Source organism: Sinocyclocheilus grahami, unplaced genomic scaffold (genome assembly GCF_001515645.1).
Source record: "Sinocyclocheilus grahami isolate Dianchi unplaced genomic scaffold, SAMN03320097.WGS_v1.1 scaffold437.1, whole genome shotgun sequence".
Lineage (NCBI taxonomy): Eukaryota > Metazoa > Chordata > Actinopteri > Cypriniformes > Cyprinidae > Sinocyclocheilus > Sinocyclocheilus grahami.
In genome coordinates, this window is record NW_015505616.1 from 231,597 (window position 1) to 242,068 (window position 10,472).

A 10,472-nucleotide genomic window follows, 5' to 3' on the forward strand; every position below is an offset into this window, starting at 1 on the left:
GGGGGGGGGGGTGATTCTTTTCTATACCCACTGTATACATATAATTTGTGGTCCAGAAAGTTGTATTTGACTTTCCTCACTTATAAACAGAAATCTTTGTTGTGCAGGCAGCTCAGATGGTGCTAAAGAAGCAGGTGTGTGATAAAATGAAGAAGCAGAATGCTATGAAACACACCACTCAGACACAGATGCAGCATTTAGAGGACTTGAAGTTCCTGGTGCTGAAGCCACAGAACAGTAGCCCTCTGCCTGACACCCAGAAAGGAGAGGAGGACAAGGTAGAAATTGTCTTTTTTTTTGGGCATTTTGGATGAACGTTGGTGAATCTTAAAAATATGTGTCCAGGATATTATTTTTGTGTGCTTGTTGTATAGAAACTGCGCATTCTGGAAAACAGTTTGGAGAAATCACAGCTGAAATACCATGAAGCGGTGCACATAACGCGAGGATACCGCAAGCTGAAGGAGCACCTACAGGTATCAGAGCAGCTATAGACACAGCTCAATAAACCCACAGAGCACGATACCTCATATAGGTAATTATTAAGCAATTATTTAAAGGACGTTACGATATCACTTACTGTTTTACTGTATTTTTGATCAAATAAATGCAGCCTTGGTAAGCGTAAGAGACTTTCAAAAACATAAAAAAATCTTACCAATCCCAAACCTTTGAAGGTAGTGTATATTATGTTAAATGGACATTTCTAATCATCCTCTGTTGTGTTGCTTCAGGAAGAGAGTCTTACATTTCAACCACAGCTGGACAGGATGGAGACAGAGGTCTATTGGCAGACACAAGTGCTCAAAGACCTACAGGTCATGAACAACAACGTTCTCCTCTTCAAGGATGCTGCCAAGGTAAAGCCAAAGCATTTCATGAATAATTGAAAAATGTAATGAGATAATGAAGCAAGCAGATGTGCAAGTACGCCAAGGTAAAGTTCACCCAAATAATGCTGATAGTAATGTGTGTGTGTGTCCAGGCTGAGCTGCAGCTTCAGGAGGAGCAGGTGTACAGAGAGCGCAGAGAAAGAGAAAAAATCCTCTTCCGCTACAAGAAGCAGGCCGAGGAGAGGATGGCTCAGGCAGAGAGGATGAAGAGAAGAGTGAGCATCATCTGCAGCAACTAGAGTACAGCTAACAATGCAGTACTCTAACAAGCATAAAAATATGTGTCATACTCATAGAATTTCTCATGGGAAGTGCACAGGAAACTGGACTTAAATAGAGCTTGGTGTTAGCATGCTGCTCACAACACACAAATATTGGTTAAAATATGAAATAATTGAAATAAATATAAGTATATCATTTTTTCAACATTTAGTTTAGCCTTCTCATTTTGGCCAAGTCTCTTAGATCGTTTTTGTCAAGTTTAACCAACCATTTCCCCTTCCATCTGTCACATCCAGCCCCAGTGGGTATCCATGAACCCTGATGAGCTGAGCAGTGAGGCCCCGCGAAGTCCCACCACAGTAGAAGAAGAAGAAGAACCTATCTCTACTTTTGAGGAAGCTTTCCAGCACGCCAAAGAGGCCACTGGAGTCACAGACTCACAGGTGAGGAAAGACAGTATTAACCCTATGAAGCCTACAGTATCATATTTAATATACTAATTTCTTAGGCCTCGAAATGATCAACATGATCAACACTTTTTTATATTGATAGTAATATTTTAAGATGAACACTTACCAGACTGAAGCAACTTAAGTGTACTTCCATACAGAATTTTTTATTTTTTCAGAAAAATCATGTTAAAATGTGAATATCAAATATGACCCATCAGGCTTTTGAGGAATGTTTGTTCATCATTATTGTGTTGCGTTACATTATGTTCTGAAACTAAAGAGCTTTGATCATAAAACTAAGTATTTAAATAGCATCTTACTAAGACATGTTATTGGGAGAAATAGAGTGACAGCTAATATTTATGTCATTTTATGTGAGTAGTCTGTTATACTGTTATAAATATCTCATGGATTTACACAAGCTGTTAGAATTTCTTCTTAATTTTTGGCCATATACATATCAGGAATGCACCAAATTGCATATTTTTGCTCAGTTTGGGCCTGTGTTTTTCCTCCTTGAGTATGACCTCCATATTCTCACTATATCATACTATATGAGCCGTAAAAGCCTGATGTATCAAATATGATACTCAACAAAAACACATCAACAAACTATTTTATTTATTTAACATTTTTTCTAAAGCTTCAATACATTTCTGTTTTTAAAAAATGAAGTTTCTGACTATTATTTCATATGACAGGCTTTACAAGGTTAAATTTTACCACCTTAACATTGTTTTAAATGTATATATATTACTTCTTTATGTTTATTCATGATATCTCTTATAATAGGAAATAGTGGACAGGTTTATCTCTCAGGGAGAAACACAGGGACATTTGGAGAAGATGAAGGCAGAAAATGAGAAAATGCTGCTTGAACTGAAGGAAGAGAGGAATACATCACAGACTCAGTTTCAGGATGTAAAATACTCACGAGAAACTGAATTCTCAAGGTGAGAGCTGACATTGTATGCTGTATGAATACTGCAATATCACTTGACATGCTATTATTGTGACTGAATGCTCTAAGCCATTACATTTTCTCAATGGCATGATACAGTAACATAACTTTATTGTCATCGGTTAGTTCTCTAATTCTCTTTTTGATTCTTCAGCGTCCGACAGGTGCTACAGGAATGTGAGGATGACCTGCAGCAGGAGCAGCAGCATTGTGCTGCAGCTAAAGATGGTCTGGATAGACTCACACAAGCACTAAACACAGTCAAAGCAGGAGTACAGCAGCTCAGTGACAAACTACAGCCCATACCACTGGTACTAATGAAAACATGCCTTTTCATCACCTGTTTAATAATAGGAATGTGTGTGTTTTTTAATAGAAGAATTTCAGATTTCTATATAGTTTCCTAGAATTTAAAGGGGTCATAACTTTTTTCAAACTTGATTTTCATCCCTGAGGTCCATTTATAATGTTAGTCAAGGTTTCGTGCACCAATAATAGTTTAAATTTTTTTGTAATTTAGTTGACCTTTAAAACTAAACAGGCTGTTAGCCAAAGTACATTTAAAGACTCTGTTATGATTGACGAACATATTTGCATGTAAAGTGAGTATTAAAACTACATACAGTTGCAGTTTAATGAATGTATTTTAATTCTGGTACAGGAGTTCTGAACGTTATAGTATGTTTCATAGTACATCATACTGGTATGTATACTACTGTTCAAAATTTTGGGGTCAGTAAGATTTTTTTAAATGATTTTGAAAGTCTCTTATGCTCATGAAGGCTGCATTTTTCGATCAAAAACACAGTAAAACAATAATATTGTGATATATTTGTATAATTTAAAATACCTTTTTTATTTTTTATTACTTCAGTTTACATTACTTCAGTCTTCACATGATCATTTAGAAATCATTCTAATATGCTGATTTGGTGCTCAAAAACTTTTCTTATAATCAGTGTTAAAAACAGTTGTGCTTACGTTGCAATATTTATGTATTATGAAATATTATATTTGGATATAATGCCCCCCCTACCTTTTGAACAGTAGTATATCAAGGAAAAATTTTTACCTTTAAGTAATGCATTCATGAAATGTATGTAACTGAGCAGAGATGATAAATATCGGAGTATTTTCCGTGGTTTTTGGCAGATGAAGGATCCAGCAGCACGGCTGCCTTTAGACTCAGAAGAACACATGCTGCAGCTGATGTCTGAGGCTGAGCAGAAACTGATGCTGCTAAAGGAGGAACTACAGGGCAAAGATCTGGCAACTGTCATGAAGGAGTTGGAGGAAGAAGAGGTGAGGAACACTGATTAGTCATGTTGGTGTAATTATATTTTGGTTTGTTGAAGATGTGTCACTGGTGAAACATATTATTGTTACTTGTTACTTTAAAGGGGTCATATGATGCGATTTCAATTGTTCCTTTCTCTTTGGAGTGTTACAAGCTCTTGGTGCATAAAGAATATCTGTAAAGTTGCAAAGACTAAAGTCTCAAATCCAAAGAGATATTCTTTATAAAAGTTAAGAGTCAACCACACCTACCTAAAACGGCTCGTTCTAACACGCCCCCACATGTCTACGTCACGATGTGGGAAGATTTGCATAACGCCGCTCAAATGTTCACGCAAAGAAAGAAGGCGTAACTTTTATTCTCGCTGTAGTATTGTTGCTGCCGCCGCCATGTCGTGAAGACGCTGTGTGCTTCGTTGTGAAAGCGAAACTACTTTGTTTGGTCTTCCAAAAGAGGACACGACTAGAAATCAGTGGTTAAGTTGTATTTACAACACTGTTCCGGAACAGTTCAACCCAAATATTTAAAATGAGATGTGCCATGTTGACTTGTGTCATAACCTACTTTTTATCTCATAATGTTGGCTTATGTCATAACTTTGACTTTTTCATCATAATTATGACCTATGACCTTTTATATCATAATTAGAATTTACCAAAGCATATGGAATGGACTTCAATACATATTTCATATTTCTGAATTTAAATCTTGACATTCTGAGGGGATGAAGCCACAAATGTCAGAGTGATTTCTTGATATTATACTGTAAAATAAATAAATAATAATAATTTTAAAAAAAGAAAGAAAGAAAACCGTATCAATAATTAAAGGGATAGTTCACCCAAAACTGAAAATTCTGTCATTAATTACTCACCCTCATGTCGTTCAAAACCCATGAAGTTCATCTTCGGAACACAAATTAAGATATTTAAAAATTAAGATCTACTGTTCAAGGCAAAAATATAATCAGAAATATCTTAATTTGTGTTCTGAAGATGAGGTCTTAAGAGAGTAATTAATGACAGAATTTTCATTTTTGGGTGAACTATCCTTTTAATGATAAATGTAAAAACATTTTTACCCTGAAAATTATATTTTGTACTTTTGAAAATATTTAAGATCACATGTATTCAAAGTGTAAGGAAATTTTTTACTTGGTTATGCCACATGACAAGCCACATAATAACTTTTCTTTGAAGATTGTAGATTTTTAAAACCATATTAAACCAACATGGATACAAAGATTACATACAGCTACGAATTTAACATACTGTTTGTTTTTTTTTCATTTTATTTCTTTATCTTAGATACTCTTATTTGCACCAGTGATCACTGGTTTGTGAACCTGGAAAGCTCTTGACCAGGCTTGGCCATGTGTTTTTTGCTCTAGTTCACTGTTCAAAAGCTCCCTCTTATAAAGATGTTCTCCTGTGCTCTCTTGATCCAGTACTTTCTTCTGTCTGAACACTGTGTTGTACTTAAAAGCTCACCCTTCTGGTGTACAGAGCGATAACAACACATGATCACAGATCACTTTACATGGGATTCTTCTCATAAATATTCTTGTAGCATATTCTGCAGAATGATATTTCCTTGTACAGGTTCACTGTCTATATCATTTACACTTCCTGACCTTGTTATATAAGACTCTGAAGGCACTGAAGCAGATAATAGCATACACGGCTGAGCCGTACACCAGTGTGTGAGAAGGTGTGTGTGTTTCATAAGGCCTCACTGCCATTTGCACTGAAACATGCACTTAGAGATAATAGTTATAATCTACAGTTCCTTTCTGTGCATGCCATGGTTTTATCATCTCCATTGTGTTTCTATTTCTGGTTACTGTAATTATCAGCATTAATGAATCTTCATTAACAATTGTAAATGAAATCACGGCTGTGAAAAGGTTTATTTCTGATTTGGCGGTCAGTTAGTTTTCTGTTCTCTCACCCATAAATAAATAAGTAAATCAGTAGAGTTAGATAAACAATTTTTGCAGAGGAATCACAGGCTAGTTAGTGTAATTTAGTCATTTATAATTGTCATATATTCATGAGTTTGCATACACCTCACATTAGAGACTCTTACAAAGAAATGTGTCTGTGTGCCAATTATTTAAACAAAGCTTTTTGGTAAAAGCCACATTCCACAAATATGGGATACTTTTGTGGCCTAGAACTTAAAAAAGCATTAAAGGAACATAAAACTGACTTAAATAAAACCACATAAATCAGGGTTTGTAATAAATAGGAGATTATATTAAAATGCAGATTTATGCGTTGATTGGGACTGATATTGGGCCATAGCACTCGTGTGAAAGTCACAAAGAAATACCTCAGAGCCATTACCATGGTTGTGATTCAGTATATGAATACATTGTTTTGTAATAGTATGAATCATACACTTTATGGGCAACTATGACATTTTTTCTATTTCATAACATTACCGTTGCAGTCTGGCAACCACTCGAGGATCACGTACGCGCACAATCGCAAGATTTTACTGCTCATGAGCGTCAAAATTTTGTTGTTTCCAAGTCAAATTTAAAAACATCAGTGAGCTTTGCTTACAGGAAGAGAATAGCGCTTCAAAAAGAAGTTAAATGGAGGAGGTATGGCTTAATTGTCAATCTGAAAAAGGAGGCCCGTTTCTTTGTTTACAACGGTGAGATCTGCACGTGTTTGAAAGTGAACGCTATTTAAAGGGTGCGTTTTCAAGTTTTCCTTTCTCTTTGGAGTGTTACAAGCTGATTGTGCATAGATAAGATCCCTGAAGTTGCAAAGACTAAAGTCTCAAATCCAAAGAGATATTCTTTATCAAAGTTAAGACTCTGCCACGCCCCCCTAAAACGTCTCGTTCTAACACGCCCCCACATATCTACGTCACTATGTGCATAATATTTGCACTATTTGCATAATGCACCCAAATGTTCACACAAAGAAAGAAGGTTTGGTTTCAGTAACCGCAGTTAGTGTTGAAGCACAGGGTTTCTGCTTTAACTCGGGCAAATATTTAATAGTCTTAAAGGGGTCATATGATGCGATTTCAAGTTTTCCTTTCTCTTTGGAGTGTTACAAGCTGATTGTGCATAGATAAGATCCCTGAAGTTGCAAAGACTAAATTCTCAAAACCAAAGAGATATTCTTTATCAAAGTTAAGGATATGCCACGCCCTCCGTTAAACGGCTCGTTCTAACATGCCCCCACATATCTACATCAATATGTGGAAATATTTGCTTAAAGAAGGCGTGGTTTCAGTAACCGCAGTTAGTGTTGAAGCGGCATGTCAGAGAGACGCTGTGTGTTTCTAGGCGAAAGCAAAAGCACTTTATTTGGCCTTCCGAAAGTAGATGCATTTAACTGACAGTCACCACTGATAAGCTACCACTAAATATTGTAGAAACTTAATTTGCTGTAAAGTTGCTTTGCAACGATTTGTATCGTGAAAAGCGCTGTACAAATAAACTTGAATTGAATTATAACAACACATGATCACAGATCACTTTACATGGGATTCTTCTCATAAATATTCTTGTAGCATATTCTGCAGAATGACATTTCCTTGTACAGGTTCACTGTCTATATCATTTACACTTCCTGACCTTGTTATATAAGACTCTGAAGGCACTGAAGCAGATAATAGCATACACGGCTGAGCCGTACACCAGTGTGTGAGAAGGTGTGTGTGTTTCAAATACACAAAATAATGATATTTAAAAAAGCATCATATGACCCCTTTAAGTTTTATCAATTATGTCATTCAGAACAATTAGAAAATCTATATATTTTAATAAAAACACAGAAAATGTGTGTAGTGATATTAGTGTCCTTAGTTGAGCACACTTTCTCTTTTTGAGTAATCACCCGTCTTTTACTTCTCTGTGTTTTTAGTATCTCATTTATTTAACGTTTTATATGCTTCACGTTGTGCACTTTTACTAGTTTATTCACTTCACAGACGAACACACAAGAACACTGACTGAACTGTACTTTTACTGCAGTGCTAATTAACATGTACAACAAAAAAGAAGACTCAGAAAAAGAAGAGATTGTGTGCACTGGGTGGAATAAACTGAATTGACAGCCCATTAGTTTGTGTAACAATCAGATTATTGTGTGAGTTTGTGCAATGCTAGTCAGCATGAAGAGAATCAGAGATGGACTAATGAGAAATGCAGGGCTACTAGAGTTTAGATGACCTCCTGTGTTCACAGTCACTTCTGCTGAAGACATCAGACAGTGTTCAGTTTTCATGAGGAATCTTTCTGGAAGGTCATGGCATCATCTCTCCTGGTTTTAGCAGAGTACAAAACATGGATTATTAGGAGCTGATCCATCACGAACAGACTGGATAAGGAGCATCGTCCACAGTGAGTTGCTCATCTTGTGTTTCACTGGAGTTAATGCTGCTTTATCAAGTTAATAAAAATAAAAAAAATCTATAAATGGAAATGGAAATAAAATTATTGACATATATTAATGTTAACATAATATCCAATATTATGATTATATTATTAATTAAATGGTTCATGTATCCACATAATACCATTAGACTACTCTCTTAAAAATAAAGGTGCTTCAAAAGGTTCTTCAAGCGATGCCATAGAAGAACCATTTTTGGTTCCACAAAGAACCATTCAGTCAAAGGTTCTTTAAAGAACCATCTCTTGCTTATCTTTTTATAATCTGAAGAACCTTCTTTCACCACAAAGAACCTTTTGTCAAACAGAAAGGTTCTTCAGATGTTAAAGGTTCTTTATGGAACCATTTAGACAAAAAGGTTATTCTATGGCATCGTGAAGCACCTTTATTTTTAAGAGTGTACAATGAATGATAAAATATAAAATAAAATAAATTACAATAAAATATCATTTTAAAAATAATGAATGATAAAATATAAAATAAATTAAAATAAAAACTTTTAAAGACATAAGACTTTACAGTGTCATTACCTCAGTCTTATTCCCTGTTGTTCTTCAGTCTATATTTAACTAAAACTAAAGCCATAAAAAGGTTACTTAAAATAAATGATAACTGAAACAAAATGAAACATAGAACCTATATAAAACTTATAGTTTTATAAAGTTTTATAAAAATGTGAAACTTTTATTTCCGCTGGTTGCCAGGCTAACATTTCTTATTACTTTAGCTTAACTTGATGTACTAAAATAACTAAAAATAAAACTGAAATAAACCATTCAGGGTGTAACTAAATAGACATATATAAAAAAAGTTTCCGGTTACTATTGTAACCTCAGTTCCCTGAGAGCAGGAACGAGACATCGCGAAGCATTCGCAGTAGTAACTCCTCCCCTTTTCCGAAAATCCTGAAACCTTATTGGATAATGTCAGTACAATAAACTGGCTAATCGTCACTAATTATGCAAATCACATGCAAATACTGACTAGCCTGCGGGCAGTATATAATGCGGTGAGAGTGACAATTGCTTCAGAATCTAAGACTGAATGGTTGCACTACTGATCGAGCAGCGATCACGGCGACCTTCGCAATGGCTCATTCCCACTCTCAGTGAACCGAGGTTACGACAGTAAACGGCGGTCTGAGTCTCGGCATCATGCGAGGTTGGCAGCTCGGGAGACAAAGCAGGCAAAGGAATGACCCACACTTTAAAGGGGGTATAAAGAGACTAAGGCACGTAGCCCGGTCTCGGCCGAAGCGTAATGGTCCCCCCCAGGCCCAAAGCAAATACAATCGCCATCCACCGAGAGCGCATGCATATCTCCTATGCACTTAGGAAAGGGCAAGAAGCAGAGCAGTTTTGAGGGAGAGCTCCCTCCCTCATAGCAATAAATACTAAGGGCTCGAACGGGGTAGAGAGAGAGCTTTCATAACCAGCGCTAGGTCCCACGGCGGCATTGACGGTGGGCATGGGGGATGTAATCTCCTCACTTCCCTGAGAAATCTGACCACCAGTGCGTGCCTCCCGATCGATTGCCTGTCAACTGGGGAACGAAACGAAACGAAGCAATAGCGGCCACCCACATAAACCTTTAGTGTTGACGGTAGACTCCAGTTATCTAGCCTGTTCTGCAGAAAATGTAAAACGTCCGACACAGGACAGCTTGCCGGGTCGATATCTCTATCACAGCACCATTTCACAAACACTCTCCATTTAAGAGTGTACAGACGCCTAGCAGAAGGTACATGAGAATCAGTGAGCGTGTCAAGCACATGGGGAGGCAGGGCACCTCTAGGACCCCTGAAGTAGCCACACATGAAGGCTTCACAGCTCCGGGCTGGGGTGCCATATCGAGTCATTCGCTTGAGACAGTAAGACAGTGAAAAGAACAGTGGGCAGTGCGTGTTCTCGCTCGTTGCAAAGATCCTCCTCCTCCCTCCCGAAGTGGTCCCAAATCATCCGAACGAAACTAGGATGCAGCCTCCCCGTGAGGAATTCCGTTCCTCGAAAGCATGTCAACTCTGTTGTTTAGGAGACCGAGGATATGAGCCGCTCTGATGGAGAGTAGATGACGATCTGTCCATAATAGAAGACTCGCAGCCTGCTTGAAAAGGGCTCAGGAGCACACGCCGCCTTGGCGATTTACAGTGGGGAAAAAAAGTATTTAGTCAGCCACCGATTGTGCAAGTTCTCCCACTTAAAAAGATGAGAGAGACCTGTAATTTTC

General features: G+C 37.2%; 3 protein-coding genes across 3 annotated transcripts in view; all 3 read left to right on the forward strand.

Annotated features, from left to right (window-relative positions):
* The window catches only part of LOC107551882 (coiled-coil domain-containing protein 151-like), a 15,040-nt gene that overhangs the window by 3,774 nt on the left and 794 nt on the right, over positions 1–10,472 (forward strand). The window contains exons 8-11 of the mRNA XM_016233646.1: positions 1,412–1,558; positions 2,360–2,520; positions 2,683–2,839; positions 3,681–3,830. Of these exons, the coding sequence (XP_016089132.1) occupies positions 1,412–1,558; positions 2,360–2,520; positions 2,683–2,839; positions 3,681–3,830 (615 nt within the window). The remainder of the gene's footprint in view (positions 1–1,411; positions 1,559–2,359; positions 2,521–2,682; positions 2,840–3,680; positions 3,831–10,472) is intronic.
* On the forward strand, positions 112–518 carry LOC107551913 (coiled-coil domain-containing protein 151-like). Its single transcript, XM_016233693.1, has 2 exons — positions 112–278; positions 375–518. Exons 1-2 carry the CDS (start codon positions 117–119, stop codon positions 492–494), a joined length of 282 nt encoding a protein of 93 aa, XP_016089179.1. The 5' UTR covers positions 112–116; the 3' UTR covers positions 495–518.
* The window catches only part of LOC107551883 (ral guanine nucleotide dissociation stimulator-like 1), a 23,455-nt gene continuing 21,058 nt past the window's right edge, over positions 8,076–10,472 (forward strand). The window contains exon 1 of the mRNA XM_016233647.1: positions 8,076–8,194. The gene's annotated coding sequence lies outside the window, so the exon portion shown is untranslated. The remainder of the gene's footprint in view (positions 8,195–10,472) is intronic.

Excerpts from the sequence above, each read along its gene's own strand:
- LOC107551913 (XM_016233693.1), top strand. The coding sequence starts at position 117 with ATGGTGCTAAAGAAGCAGGTGTGTGATAAAATGAAGAAGCAGAATGCT. Across the intron at positions 279-374 it reads AGAAAGGAGAGGAGGACAAG|AAACTGCGCATTCTGGAAAA; the intron begins GTAGAAATTGTC and ends CTTGTTGTATAG.